This window comes from Paralichthys olivaceus, chromosome 7, assembly GCF_024713975.1.
Source record: "Paralichthys olivaceus isolate ysfri-2021 chromosome 7, ASM2471397v2, whole genome shotgun sequence".
NCBI lineage: Eukaryota > Metazoa > Chordata > Actinopteri > Pleuronectiformes > Paralichthyidae > Paralichthys > Paralichthys olivaceus.
In genome coordinates this window covers 10378306-10393847 of record NC_091099.1, presented here as the reverse complement: position 1 = coordinate 10393847, position 15542 = coordinate 10378306, and the positions used below count along the sequence as shown (strand labels likewise).

The window sequence follows — 15542 nt, the reverse complement described above, 5'->3', positions numbered from 1 at the left end:
AGAAGATACACAGGTGGAAAGTTACAAAGTACATTCATTCAACTACTGATCTCGAGTACATGTGTAAGGTACTTGTACACCTCTTGATTTGAGTATTTCTCCACAGGGGTTTTATGAGTTAAAAAAGGAGAACACAAAATGTCATATTTAATTCTTATTTATAAAAAGAACATTTAAAAAAACCTAAAGAGTTAAATCAATTTTAACTGGATGTTGAATATGCTGATCATAAGATATTTGATAAATACACAATAATGATTTTGTTTCAAATGGAAACACATTGGAGCATTGATAGCTAATGTGTAGTCAATGCAGTAATATATAGCTTTCACATATATTAATAGGCTTTATTCATATATTCTATTTATAAATATAATAGGCAGGTAGAGAAGTGTTTTGTTTTCATCTCCTGTGACAGCACTGAGACAGAAACACACTGACACATGTCATTTGTGTGTGAGAGAGGGAGAGAGAGAGAGACATTAATGTTCCATGCAGTCAGTCTGAACGATCGCACCTTTCCTCCTCCTCCTCCTCCTCCAGCAGCAGCAGCAGTGTGATCGGCTCCTCTCCCTCCTCCTCCTCCTCTCCCTCCACTCGGACCTGATCCGTCGCCAGCAGCAGCTGGAGCCTCTCTCTCTCTCTCTCTCTCTCTCTGTCTCTCTCTCTGTGTCTCTGTCTCTCACACAAACCAAAGAAGAAAAAGACGAAGACTCTCCTCTGCTTCTGGATCAGTGAGCTTCTTTATACAGAGTGTGTGTGAGTCAGTGTTACCTCCCTCTCTCCCCCTCTCTCTCTCTCTCTCTTTCGCTCTCTCTCTCTCTCTCCCCAGCTTCACTCCTAGACCAGTCGGTCAAGTCGTCGCGTGGCGCCGGTGCATGTAAGTAAACCAGACTTTCTCACGTTAAAGTTTATTTAAAGAAGTTTGTTTTCACGCAGCTGAATGTTTTATTCTTTTAAACTTTCCTTACCTCGTGGATGTGATTAAACAATAACACGAATCTTACCTGGTGGGCAAACAGCAGTAGAGACTTTATTATACGTTGTAGCAGATATGCTCTGTGCAGTAGAAAGTAAATGTCAGCATATACACAACAGAGACAGAGGAGCTGGAGTTTGGTGCACTGCCTCCTTCCCCTCTGTGTGTCTCCTAGATTTAAACTGTGCAGCACATGTGTACTGCTCACTGTGATATTTGTGCTGTAGCATCAGGACCAAGTCTAATCCAGCTCCACAGACACATAAATTATTGCACCTTATTGTCGTTTAAATCTATAAGACTTCTGCACACCCCTGATCAAATCCCCTCTCAGAAGATTATAGGAGCTAAGTCTGTGCCCAGTCTGCTTTATTTTGCGTGTGTATTGACGCATTTTCTGCTTTTTTCTCCCAGAGGCTTGAGAGGTGCGCGGTGTGAAGAGTGTTGGAATGTGACAGGATTATCATCTGACCTTAACCCAGAGGAGGCGAAACCAGACCAGACCGTCAGATCCCACGTTTTTCTGATCCCTGCCGCACTACCATGCCTGTGAGGCTACAATGTCTACGCTGAAGCACGTTATTCTGCAGGGCAAAGACGAGGACGTCGAGAAGACGCTGAACTGGAGTTACATCGAATGGGCCGAGAATGAAGTTGTGGCCCCAGGTGTCGCAAACGCACAGACTCAAACGGACTGGGGGCCCTTGCAGCACAAGGAGAGCCAGACCAGCAACCCAGTCATCATGCACATAGATCTCACACGGACACACTCCAAGCTGAGACTTTCGTCTCTGGTGGACAGTGAAAGTTTGGTAGCACCTTTGTTCCAGTTTGACCGGCAGGCCCCCGCACGCATCTCCACCTCTCCCACTTTGAGGAGGATGAGGAGCACCCGGCGTCCTCTGATAGACTCTCGGGACCCTGTGAGGATGGGGAGCACAGAGGAGGAGTCCCCCTCTGCCAGCACGCCATCCCCAGCACACAGAGCCAAATCTCCTCTTGCGGCAGGGCCCCTCTCTGATGGCGAGATCTGTCACGATCACCAGGCCATTTCATCCTCAGGCCGACAGAGAACCAGATCACATAGATCAAAGACGTTTGACAATGGTTTCACTTCCGTGAGACCAGAATGTCACAGTGCTCATCCTACTCTTGCGAAAGGCTTTGGATTTCCAGATGGGGAGGTACAGGTGAGCGTATACCTGCAGGGTAAAACTTTATTTTAATTGAAGCAAGCCCGCACAATAAAGAAGACCTTTGTCCAGCATAAACCATTTGTTTCCCTAATCGCCACACAAACATCACAGCGAGACCACAAGTCATGTGCTGTGGTCTGGTGTGGATTTTTTATCCCAAAGCCTGCAAATGAAATAGTTACACATTCCTTCCTTGCGGAAACCTTCTCTCCGCCTCTTTCGCGTTGCCTCCTGTGGTGGTCACTCACAATGCGAGCTTTTGACAGCAAATGAATCAGCAGTTACATGCACTGACAGCTCTGGCCAAGCCCACTGCCCTGGAGAGCCCTGGGAAGTGCTCTCCTCGGGCCCCCCTTCACCGCAGTCAGCAGTCACCCAATAATGGAGGGGTCAGTGAGCGATGGGGAAAGATAATGGAGAGATCTATTCATCAACTGGCGGTATTCAAGCGCGCACATTCTCAATAGAGTGCCGACATTCTCCTCAGATATCAGAGGCTTTTGAATCCAAGCGGCCACTTAAAACACTGATTCAGATGTGAATGTCTTTGAAAGTGATACAGTGGTGATGTTAGGGGGTCCTCGCAGCCTCTGTTTAATGCTGAGTACAGTGAGACACTTTTAATATAGCATCTGAACAGTTGAGCTAAAGGTTCAGTGTGTAAGATTTAGGTGAAAGGCAGAAATTGAATATAAAACAGTCCTAGTGATGTTTTCACTCGTGTGTTTCATCTAAATTGTACTAATTGTTGTTTTCTTTACTCCAAATTGGAATCTTTATATTTAAATACTTTATATTTACATCTGGAGCAGGTCCTTTATACAGAGACCGCCATGTTTTTTTACAGTAGCCTAGACTGGACAAACTAAAGACCTTTTGAGTTTTTATGACAAGTGAAGACTACCACAGGTTCTCTTTCGTGTTTAAAATGAGGCATAATCGACCGCTACATGACACTTCACCACTAGATGTCATTAAATTCTACACACTGCACCTTTAAAGCTTCGCAAAATAAAAGTGTTTTCAAGGTAAAATTGTCGGATTAACTTGAACTAAATTAAGTGAATCATCTCTCTGTGTTTCCAGTGAACAGTGATGTATTCGTATGTTGGCACAGTGTAAAGTTTTCCACTGGCTGATGCTGAGTTTTTATCTTTTTTTTTTTTTTTGCAGGAGAAAGACCACTGCTGTTCTCGGTAGGTGCACCTTGAACTGCTTTGCATGTTGGCTGTGTCGCCCTATCTGCACAGCCACAAACTTTTCTCTTTCGCTTGTGAGGACATGTTTGCATACCATGAACGTAGTAAATATTTCCTGTAACCGATAAGCTGCACGCTAGCGCTCACTTTTGTTTTTGTCGTTGCATGATGATATTCCACTGTCGGCGTTTTTTTTATGGAAGTATGCAAAATAATGAAATAAAAACTGTAACGTGTCATTATATCGCATCACGAGCCAGGATGATGAGAACCTTTGGTTTAAGGAGCCCCATTGTGCATTCATTGTCAATCATGCCTCTGTTAATGGAGCATAAACTTGGTGGGCTAAGTTTTGAGAGTCCCATGGTTATGTACGGGCTAGACAAACCCTCATTAAGGCTGTTTTCTCTTACTGCCACCCACACCTCTCCTAATGGGCTGCCTGGGCTCTTCCCCTCACTGGATAATTAGGCAGCTATTGTCCCAGTAATTACACACTGGCACTGTGCCTCTTACAGTGGCCGGGCCTTGTGAGCCATTGGTTGGGACAGTTTTGTTGTGGGGCATCATTATTTTTCATCTTGGGCGGGAACAAAGCGCCCATTTTCACTAGTGCTCTCCGTGGCAGAGAGGCTGATACAGAGGAGGCTTTCTGAGCGGCCACAAAGCAACAGGATGTCATTGTGAGGATGCTGCGGAGTGAACTGCAAGGAGGCACTGACCTGGTTTAGAGGAGTGCTTCTCTCACTGTCCCGTCAGCCATGCATTCTCTACAGTGCCCAGGTGCTGCTGACTATTTACTGCTTCACTCATTGTCTGAGTATACATCGATCTGCTGGGTGGTTGTATCAGTTTACCAGGAGGGAACACGGCCTCCGTCAGTGAGCTCAGTGAACAGTTGGTGCTTTTACAGCTCAACAAAAGCGTCCTGGAGGAAAATCCCAGTTTCTCCTGTTCAGCTGTAGACTAAGTTTCCTCTTGGCCCCTGCAGCCATGCGGCCTCACATGTGTTTGTCTCCCCTGCTGCTGGTGCAACCGTGCAGCAGAAATGTGCAGCAGAAATGTGCAGCTACTGTGCGAGGGAAGCGACGACAGCAGAGCAGATTTTACATGTAATAGTAGACAGTGACTCAGCAGTGCTATCATTGTTCCTCCTGCTTGTACTTCTGCTCCACCATCATAAACACATAAACTCTAAAGTCAGACTTCCTCTGTGACCTTTATCAATCAGAAAGTGTGTTGATCTCTAACGAGGGTGTTTTTTACAATGCACCACCTGATTTTTTAATCAAGGATCTTCTTTTGTTTCCTGTCGTCGTTTCTTCTTTTTATCGTCCTCTTATCTCTAAACTCTCTGAAAACTTTAGACGTGAAATCAGTTAGACTGCTTGGGGCACGGGTCACTGACAAGCTGTTGATCACTGTCAGCGAGCTGAAAGTGAACCTAACTGTTGGCAAAACCAGCTTGTCCGGTTGCTGTGCGCCTTATATCTGCCAACTGCTGCAGCTTAAGCCACTGCGAGTTTTAACTGGGATTGTTAGCCCCACAGTCACAGATTAAGTGTTACTACATGTGTGAAATGTTTGCTCGTAACAAATCAAATGATTCATTCAGGGAATCAGTCTGCACAGTCTGAACACCACAGCCTCATCACATGATTGAATTCCATTTTTTAAGGTCCTTGACTCTTTATTTCAACATTTTTTTCTTTCAGCTTTAATCCCTGAAGTAAAATTGTAAAAGAATAAGTCAGAGCACTTGTGAAAAGTGGCTGTTCGAGTTCTGCCCGAGGTCAAAGGGCAGGCCAGAGTTTGTGCAGCCAGGCCTTGGTTACTAACTATGAAAGGGACACTGAGAGGATTATAACTAGTGCACACTGATAGCTCGCCTTCTACACAAACAGGGTGATCCATTAATCAGCAGCTACCCCCCCTTAAACCAGACACACAACACTTTTCCTTTATGATTCCTGACTCATGTTAATTGGCAATTTGCTGCACAATGCAGATGGTATGTCAGTGGTATTTCAACCACGTAAAAAACGACAAAAGGAATTCTATTATTTCCTGTGGCCTCACATTAAGTCTGTTCTCTTCGTGCTGGATTACACAGACAATAGAATAATAATGCTGCTTGTTAGAGTGACTCTTGGACGCTGGTTGTAAAACGTTGAGCTTTGCGTTGCGTCCAGTTGTCATGTCGGCATGAAGACGCTCACCTGTCTGCTCCTGTTCCCTCAGGCTCCAGGAAAGAAGACGGAGTTCTGTGGTGGTCAGTTTGCCTGGATTGGATGTTTCCCCCGGAGACCTTTTTGTATCTAATGGAGCAGCTGGAATATTAAGTGGTATAAACTCCTGTTGTAAAATGATGTATTGTTTTATGTTCAGTTCCTAAGAGCAAACTTTGCTTTATGAGGAAAGAGGCTGTAGAGAGGTCACTGATTATATTTATATTCATCTGTTAAAGCCTGTAATTAGTCCCTCACAGAAATTCGACCCAATAATATACTTTTATCATTCACAATTTCAGAATTTCACTTTTTTTTCTTGGCAAACCCAAATTCTGCATGTGAATAATCCAGCATAAATCTTAAACGCAAATTCAATATTCATATTTTCATCAGGATCCATGAATTAATCTCTGAGAAAAATAATAATCAGATCCGCACCAAATCTTATGCTCCACTCCTCCAAAACATTTCATGGAAATCAGTCCAATAGTTTTTGTGTCATCTGATAACTAACGCAGCCGAAAACATCACACTTCAAAAACATATTCAGTGACCATGACTAAAAAAGATAATGTGCAACACAAGTTAATAAGAGAGTCAGATAAATGGAATCAGCTTCAGCATGGGGATGACAGATTTTAGCCGTGTCCAGTTTTTAATTTGTCTGAATACTTGATAGAGTTACATTATCAGTGTTTCTGTTTGTGGTGGAAAACCACTCATCTTGTCCAAAAGGCATATCGGCAACACATTACACTATTTGTCTCAGTTCTGTGTGTTGAACCAGCCGTAATTGCAAAAAATAACAGAATTACTTGCTTGCTTCCTCACAGTTTTTATCCGAACACGCTTTTATGTGTGTTTGATTCTAATCCCAATTTGCTGGACAGCCTTGCACCTTTTATTAATAATCGGCATTTCATGTTTGATTTTTCACAGATACTAAGAAGTCGAAGTGGCTGTTCTCGAGACGTAGCACGGTACGTGTGTTGTTTGTGTGTTGGTGGTTGTTGTGAGGCTGCCGGTGTGACGCTCGTGGTCTGAACTGATTGTTTTCTCAGTGAGCGGTTGGTTCGGACATTGTTCTCTGACCCACTTCTCAAAGCAGATTAGTGTGGTTCCTCTTAGTCCCTTCTGGCCCTTTTGTTATTGGTCAACACTTTAATTGCAGAACTTTAGCCAAATCTGTTGGTTTGAGACAAAACAACATCATTATCTGGAAATCATTTCTGATATCTTCCTTGTCATTGTTTTTCCTATTCTTCCCATTTCAGACTAAAGGGAAGTCGCAGACAGGCATGGTGTCAGACATTGAAAAATATCTCTCCGCAGCAAAGATTCAAGACTGGAGAAACTCTGAGCTTCAGAAGTATAAGGTGAGAAATGATTACTGTCATCTGTTTCCTATGTAAATCATCAGTTGGTTCTGTCTGCACAGCGACTTCAAATCCAAGCAAAGTTTGAACAGATCCAGATTTCCAAACCAAATAGAGTGTGTTTAACAAGTGACTCAGAAGTAACAGTTCGGAGGTTTGAGTCAAGATGTTTCTGCAACATTGTGCAAAAACCTGAATTTCTAGGCAGCAACTCGTCCGGTCGACTCCGAGCTCCTATATAAACAAACACTGAAACGCATGTCAGGCTGGTGGATGGGACTTTGCAGTGACAGCAGTATAGCCACTATACAAATATGCTGTTTGAGATGTTTGGAACATGTGAAGATAAATGTTCCCTCTTCTGGTTTGTTTTATTACCTTTCTTCTTGCTGTGTGTGTGTGCAGGACTACACTGTGGGGGAGTTCCTGCAGGACCAGTCTTCCCAGGTGAACACCACCTCTTATCCTCAGGGCTTCAAGAGAGAAGAGACCATATGGGAGCTCTTCACTAGCGAGTGTGTCTACTTCCTGGATCAGCTCATGGTGCTCAAAGAGGTGACTCCAAAAGCAGACACACACAAACACACACATGCAAGACCCCAAACAAATAGACCCAAACCAAATGAAACCCAACACCTGCTGCTTTGTGTTCTTCGTGCTCTCACTGAATTCCTGTCACTGAGTTTCAAGTAAAAGTTTCTTTCTTTTCTTTACGACCATGAATTAGAAATTTGATACCTGCACAACACTTTTTCTCTGTCTGACTTCTTTTGTTGCTGTCAGGTGTTTTTGGCTACGCTCACAAACCTGCAGATGAGGAACTCCCTGACTGACGTCGACACCTGGAGACTGTTTGCAAACCTCAACGAGCTCTGCCTGGTGAGACTGGATCCAGATAAGAAACACGAGCGCTGTTGTGTATTAAATCATTCATTCAGTGATCTGTTCAACTCCCACTCTTCATTTGTGTAGTTTGTGTCTGTTGAAACTGAGCGAGGTATGACAGTGTCTCATGGCTCCATGCTGACACTTGACACTGAGTGTTTTCGGCCACAGGTGAGCTTTGGTTTCCTGAACAACCTCCTCCGCGCAATTAAGAACACGTTGGAGAGTACAGAGAGTGGCGGGTCCACCCTGCTGGAGCTGCTGAGCAAGGCAAGTGTGACTTACATGTGCACACACACACACACACACACACACACACACACACACACACACACTCTGACTTTGATCACAGTGTACACTCATTCAGTTGTACAAAAGCAACAAGCAGACAAAGGAAACATTTCACCCTTAACTTTGAAAATATTTGCTGGAGAGTTGTGCACATATTGCAAAAATGCAGAAATTGCACATCACACATTAACGTGGATCGATTCATTCTGTAACGATGAATAATAATCATTAAGAATATTGTTAGAATTATTATCTGTCCTAATCATGTGGACACATTTTCATTTGATTTGTGTTTTGTATTATTTCTACACTGACTATAAAAAGCAGGTAAAACCAGATTGGCAGTAGAGTGCATACCTCCACCAACAACCTTCTGCAACAGATCTGTCATATCCATTTAGACATAGTTCTTAATCTGTGGAAGAGACATATCAACTGCTGATTCTTGCTGAATCCACATTATCCCAGCTACACGTTGGTGATAGTTACAGGTTTTCAGTTCTCTTTGTTCCCGTACAGCAGATGAAAAAATCCCTACCTCCCTAAAAAAACACACCTGAATCTAAATTTGGATCAGCACCAAATTTCACACACTCATAGTTAACTCCTAAGTTCTGTTATTTTCATCTAGCTCCATAAATAATTAGGTGAAAATGTAAAAAAAACCACCCTCACATTATCCTAGATGTTCACCTGTGTTCAGCTCGAGTTCAATATTTAATCTGTACCTTCTCGCCCCACCCTCCTCCAAATTGTGTGGAAAAGTGTGGTGAAGTTTTCGTGTAATTTTTGTATAAAACAAAAAAAAACTGACAGAGGTGAAAATATTAATTTCATGTTTTGGTTTAATGTTTCGTCCTTTGATAATAAATAACTCTGAGTTACAAAGAAATGTCCTCAGGAAAATACTGATGAAATCCTTCTTCATCATACTGTAAAATTATTCACAGGTTATGTATTTGTGCGTCTTCCTGCTTTTAATGATCTGTTTATCTGCAGCCTGAAGTGACTCAGTGATACTGTTACACCCCTTTCTGTTGGCAGGCTTTCCAGGAGAGCGTATGTCACAGTCTGCAGAAGTACTGCCTGAACTACTCCACGGCTCTGCTTTATCTGGACAGTCTGAAGCCCCGAGAGGACTTTGGATTCTACGTGAAGGTACAGGAGGGCAGCTGAGTTCTGTGTGTGTGTGTGTGTGTGTGTGTGTGTGTGTGTGTGAGTGAGAGTGGTGGCAGGGACACCGTGTACCTTGACAACAAGGAAGGCAACGTGATGCCAAGTATGAGAGAGAACACTCAGCGATGTTGCTGCCTAAACAGCAAACAACCAATTTAGTGTTACCAAGGCTCGACAAAGAGAGGAACGTGTTTGTCCTCAGAAAAACAATTACCTGCTTCACTTCATTATTTGGCCATAAATTGTGATTATCACTGATAATCACATTATGCTTCAGTTAGTTATGCAGAAACCATAATGATCTCCTGCGTCTTTACTGAACACATCCTTTAAACATTCACTGTTCAGGTGGAGTTTTTATATTTTGTCTTCAAGTAATTAATCCCAAAAGGAGAACTCTCATCCAATCAGAGCGGGCAGGTAACATAACCCTGCCTCCTGCAGCGAACACCAAATGGATTCAGTCAAGGCAGCATGAGTCCGATATGGTCATAGCAGGGCGTTGCATTAGGGAATTGGCTCCACTCAGCAAGTACTTTTAAAACTTTCAGTACATATAAAAGCAATTACTATACTTTATTTACTCTAGTAAAAAAGTTTGGTACGTGTGGTACTTTTACTGAACTTTTACTCAGGTAAAATGTTTGAGCACTTCCTCCACCTCTGACCTTGGCGTCCTCAAACAAGTACTTGAATCAGAACTCAGAAAAGCACATTTCTTTCTTTGTTCGCTTCGATTTACTCGCCCAGCCGCCACCCTGCAGACATTTGTTAACTAAATGCTTTGATAAACTTCCTTTCATCTCAGTGATTCAGGAAATGGCGATGCTTCCTCCACCAAACTCCACCACTGGGATGTTTACTTAATTCAATTTTAACTCCACAACACATTTCCCCCTGCATCAATTTCATCTTAGCAAACTTCACTGATTCTTAGTCTCATTTTCTCGTGTTTTGGTTTTTGGAGAGCAACTGTTTCCTCTGTGGTGTCCTGCCTTGAAGATGATGCACCATGTTTATATATATATATGTATGCAGTTCTAATGTTGACCAGCTCCAATAGTTAATTTACTTTTATCTGTTCCTCTGGGTTTTTTTACCTCACTGAGCAGTGTTGGACCTTTGGAGTCGTCTCTGCTGGGCGTGGCAGTGAAGAGTCACCGCTGAATCATCTTTATTATGATTTTTTTGAATCATCGAAATAATCTCTATTCATGTCTCAACTGTGGACAGATTCATATCTACAGTCTTAAGATGAGTTTGAAACATTTGAAACGTTCAGATTCCTGCACATCAACAGCTCGATCAGAAAATCTAAGTAAAGTAGCTCTAACTCCCACTTGCACTTTTGTTTCAGTGACTGGACGCTGTTACCTCCTGACTCCAATAAGCTTTTTATTGATGCCATTATCTTTAAATACGTTTTCTACCAGACCCTGAATGTCTGAATGATTCAACATGGACAAACAATGCAATGACTATGTGATAAATTCAAATAACTTGAATTTGTCTATAAATGTAATTGAAGTGAAGATAAAATAACAATTCAAGTATATACTTTGTTAAAGTTTTCATTATGTTTTGTTCTTAGATATATTTTCTCTTCACATTCTTTTTGCCGCCCATCCCCCCCTCCGTCCTTTGTTTCAACAAACACCGTGACGAGCTCCCTCACCCCTCTGACCTCTCTCATTTTTCCAGCCCTCCTCTCACCCTGTCCTCTTTTCTTTTTTCTCTCAAGTGGTGTGAGAGGAACGAGCAGTGCCGGAGGCTGCAGCTGCGCGACCTGTTGGTGGCGCCGCTGCAGAGGCTGACTCGATACCCACTGCTGCTGCGGAATATTGCGAAGAGGTGTGAGACGGAGGACGAGACCAGAGGCCTGCAGGCCATAGCAGAGCAAGTGGACACGTCCATATGTGAGCACACACACATCATCAGGGATGATGGACGGACAGATAGATAGATAGATAGATAGATAGACAGACAGACAGACAGACAGACAGATAGATGGATAGATGGATAGACAGGCATCAGTGTGTTATTTTTCAGGGTTTTCAGTACGACAATTGTTAAAAAGGGTGTTCCACAAGGTTCTACTTTGGGACAGCTTCTTTTTTTAATTTTTAATAATTATCTTGCTCTAATATGTTCAGGATTCCATGTTCATCTTTATGCTGATGACACAGTAATTTATACTTTGAACTCTGAAATCTTCCGAGTTCAGTTTTAACTTGGTACATAGCAACAAACCTTTTTGAAATAAGAAGTCCTGCATGTTTATTCTGTACATGACACAGTCACTCATATCTTAGACCTTGTGAAAATGAAAGTTTGTCTGTTTAAAGATCTTTGACTCTTGACCTGGAACTTTCCTTTAAGCCCCACTTTGATTTTATTATAGAAAGAGCATTTGTTTATCTCAGTTCACTTTATCAGTCTATTAACTGTTTTAACATCAGAATGGTTTTATTGTTCCTTCTTATTTTGTTAAACGAGTATTTTACAACCTGAGCGTTTCAGCTCTGCCCTATCAGCAGAATCTAAATGACAGCGTGAGTGTGCATTGTTGCACGGCTGGTTATATTACTCACCACCACCACTTAGATGTTTGTCAGCTGCTGATGACAAACAAGTGTTTCAAGTGTCGGGTGTCTCGGCGGTGTCACTGAGCTCAGTGTGACTCAAATGTGCAGGTTGTTTGTCAGCAGAAGTCTCTCAAACATATAAAGATGCAGGAATGGTGTTAAGCACATGTAGAGCAGTTTGTTTCCATCAACACAAACAGAGCAGCTTGTGTCTTTTAGAGCAAACAGGCCTCATGAAGCCTTGAACCTCTGCCAGCAGCCCTGACGGTTCACTCACCACTGCCTGCAGACCTGTTGTGGCTGTTTACTCTGTAACTAGATGGACAGGCTGTGGGAAATCGTTTTGAGCAAATAACCCTGATGAAACCGACCAGCACGGCCTCACAAATCTTTAATTGCAGCCTTTCATATCACCTTTAAAAAAAGGTGCGGCAGAGCTACAGAGGTGACGTGAAGCATGTGAAGATGTGTGAGCCAATGTCCTCTGGGTGTGGACGATATTTACTGTAAAACCAGAGTGAGGTCATGATACCGTCACACCTGTGTTTGGCAGGCGACCGTCACTACATAGGAAAACACCAGCAGTGTTTTACTTGACATGATGTTACACAGCAAAGAATAATTTATATGTCCATTAAAATAAAAAGTGTCATTAATCTGATTGTAATTATTCTTAGAGGTAATTAAGTTGAATATGGGATTATCATTTTATTTTTGACTGTTCTTGGAACGATTCTGTTTTCCAGGTGATTTAGAGGGAAAGGTGAAATGGCTGGATAACTACCAGAAGGTGAAACAGCTGCGAGACGCCCTGGTGTGGCTGCCTGTGTGGGAGAGAGACAAGCGCTCCTTCATCCCTGAGGTCTGTTTGTGTAACATTTGTGTATGTTTGCAGAGCAAAGATTAAAACTGACAGATCCACGCCGACACTACATCCTCTAATACCTCTCGTGTGCAGATAAGATGATCCAATCATTTATCTGGATGTGAGATCAGGTATCATGGATGCACTGTGGCATCAGATCCTTCAGTTTACATGTCACAAGGTGAGAAATGTTTTCTTCTTATCTAAATGGCTGCTTCTCTTTCAGAATCTGAAACATCTCCTGAAGACCGTCACTCTGGAGAATCTCATTTCTCACAGAAGTCTGCTGCACGAAGGGAAACTGGTGCTCACAGGTTTGTCCAGCTGCCGTTAGTCCAACGCATTTAACCTGCTCATGTGACCGGTGGAGTCTAACGCTGCCAGCGTTGAGATTTATTTGATGCAAAAGGGCTGAACCTTGAATGTGTTGTCCCAAAAAACTAAATCCTCTGGTGGATTAAGTTCATGTGTGGAGCCCCTACGAAACTTAAACAACACGACCACAACACTTTAAACAAGCGATTAGACTTCCACACATACTATCACAGAGGCTCATGTGCAAATTTAAAGGACCAAGGTGTAAAATCTTCCATTGAGTAAAATAGAAAGAGGGAAAGTGAAGCAGGAGTCACATCCTTATAACGAGGGAGTGGACGTAAGGTTACAGGTCAAACGTTCCACATATTGACAATGGAGGACTATTTACAGATTTGCTTTAGTTATAACAATAAATATTACAAATGCATATTGGACTCAGTTAGATATTACTGCTGTATAATTTGCATTGTTACTCTCACAACATTTAAAACGGCCTTTGCTTGGTTCCTGTCCAGAGAACACAAAGCTGATCGATGTTTACCTGTTCCTGTTTGATGAGTTCCTGCTCATCACAAAGATGAAGAGAAACAAGAAGGTGTGCTGCTCGAGCTCGTGCTGTTCTCACTGTCATCTGGACCAATGATAGATGTCCAGTAGAAGTCAAACAGCTTCTTAACGTCTTCGCCTTGTCTTCCTGTGTAGAGGGCGATGGGTCCGGACCAGAATCCTCTGAGGCTGCCGCAGAACCTGGAGCTGGATCAGCTGCTGAAGGAGGGATGCACCTTCACCGTTCTCGACCAGCCCGTCTCCCTGGACCGACTCCAGCTCAAGAACATCGATCAGCTAAATGCATCATGTAATTAGAACTCAAATTTATAGTGACACATTCGACTCTGTGCCTCTATTTCATGTAAGGTCAGAAAGTAGATGTTTGATCTGATGCTGTGTTCACATCCAGTGTTTATTAATGTTATTTAATGTAATTGTTGTTCTGTGTTTTCCTCGTAGCATCGGGGCTGCCTCATTCCTTCATAATCATGCACCAGAACCGCTACCAGCAGTGCATCGGCGCGTTCATCCTGCAAGCTGCGTCAGAATCTGCCAAGGTAGATCAGTCCAGTGAGACGTCTGTGAGAGGCTGCAGTCCACTGAGAGCTGCCGCAGACATTCTGTTCTCTCTGATATCATGGACATGCCACACACATGTCCATCATCGTGTCACATGTGTTCATTACACAAACACATGTCTGCTATGTGAACTCAGAACCACAGGAATAACTTCCTGGTGTTTGTATCCTCAGTAATGTTTTATTCCTCAAGGCAGTTTCTGTATGTAAGACACTTGAATTTAAGATTCACTTTGGATGCTCATTTAATTTTAGACGAAGAATCTCATGGTTAATCTGTCAAAATTTAGCATTGGGAGATTTGTGGGTATTCTGCAACATTTTCCTTGATTTTTTCCAGAAAATAATTGATGGATTTCAATTGAGAAAAAAAGTCTGAAATGTTCAGGGGACTGATATTTGAGTGGGTGTAATTTTCAGTGAATAGAGTGACTGGATTGTGAATGTGAAGCACAGATGAACTCATTTTACAAATGAAGAGCCACACAACAGAGTAAAACATTGTGTATAGTCTGATCATGTCTGATCATGTCGACTTCATGTGTTTTCCAGAAAGAGTGGATGTCAAAGATAGAGGGCGCTGTGATGGCGCTGCTGAAGCTGGACTCTCAGCAGCCGCGAGTCAAGAGCTCCTCACTGTGGCTGGAGTCTTCTCAGATCTGAGCGTTCCAACTCTGCAGCATCTCTACTGTCAACTGTGCACTTCACTGACCCCTGGACTCTTGTAAACGACTGTAGCTACACTAGGATCATTTTGTACTAAACTTAACGTTTGCCTTTAAAGGCAGCAGCTGCAGTAGTGTACAATAAATACTTGAAGTTGGGTAAAGTATTGTTCTGCAGTGTTTTTTAAGAAGACGTGACTTCATCTACTTTTTAAAAGTTTTTATCTGGTTTCCACATGTAGCGACATTCACCGTCTTGAGAAAACAATCTCACCTCAACGTCCACTTTATAACTTAACACATGTTCGTCACAGTTGGGTCCGTTTTCTCAGTTTGAAAATCAGCATAGACTAGAGGACCTTAAAGTGGACATAGGGAACGGCGCCATCTGCTGACCAAGATCATGTGATGCGAGTGAAAGCTCCACAACAGCTACTAAAGGGACCTGGAGGTGAAATAATCCAAATCAGCAAATTTCATCCTCAATTTAAACGTCATGCACGGGGAGGAATCCATTTTTTTCATGAAACATGTTTTACATAGAAATTTTTATTCTCAATACCAGATGCATGAGGGGGATCCAAGGTGATTGAGCCTAATAAGTTCCCAAATGTGTTGGCTGCACCAAATCTGAGCTGTCCTTCCAAAA

General features: G+C 42.7%; 1 protein-coding gene across 1 annotated transcript; it reads left to right on the top strand.

Moving 5' to 3' along the window:
• The first annotated feature begins 515 nt into the window (after positions 1-515).
• Positions 516-15057, top strand: plekhg7 (pleckstrin homology domain containing, family G (with RhoGef domain) member 7). Its single transcript, XM_020114050.2, has 17 exons — positions 516-880; positions 1394-2169; positions 3349-3371; positions 5616-5719; positions 6545-6585; positions 6880-6981; positions 7387-7536; positions 7765-7860; positions 8038-8136; positions 9202-9315; positions 11075-11249; positions 12665-12780; positions 13010-13097; positions 13617-13696; positions 13804-13957; positions 14110-14207; positions 14781-15057. Exons 2-17 carry the CDS (start codon positions 1540-1542, stop codon positions 14889-14891), a joined length of 2181 nt encoding a protein of 726 aa, XP_019969609.2. The 5' UTR covers positions 516-880; positions 1394-1539; the 3' UTR covers positions 14892-15057.
• The last annotated feature ends 485 nt before the right edge of the window (positions 15058-15542 follow it).

Excerpts from the sequence above, each read along its gene's own strand:
- plekhg7 (XM_020114050.2), top strand. The coding sequence starts at position 1,540 with ATGTCTACGCTGAAGCACGTTATTCTGCAGGGCAAAGACGAGGACGTC. Across the intron at positions 2,170-3,348 it reads TTCCAGATGGGGAGGTACAG|GAGAAAGACCACTGCTGTTC; the intron begins GTGAGCGTATAC and ends TTTTTTTTGCAG. Across the intron at positions 13,958-14,109 it reads CGATCAGCTAAATGCATCAT|CATCGGGGCTGCCTCATTCC; the intron begins GTAATTAGAACT and ends TTTTCCTCGTAG.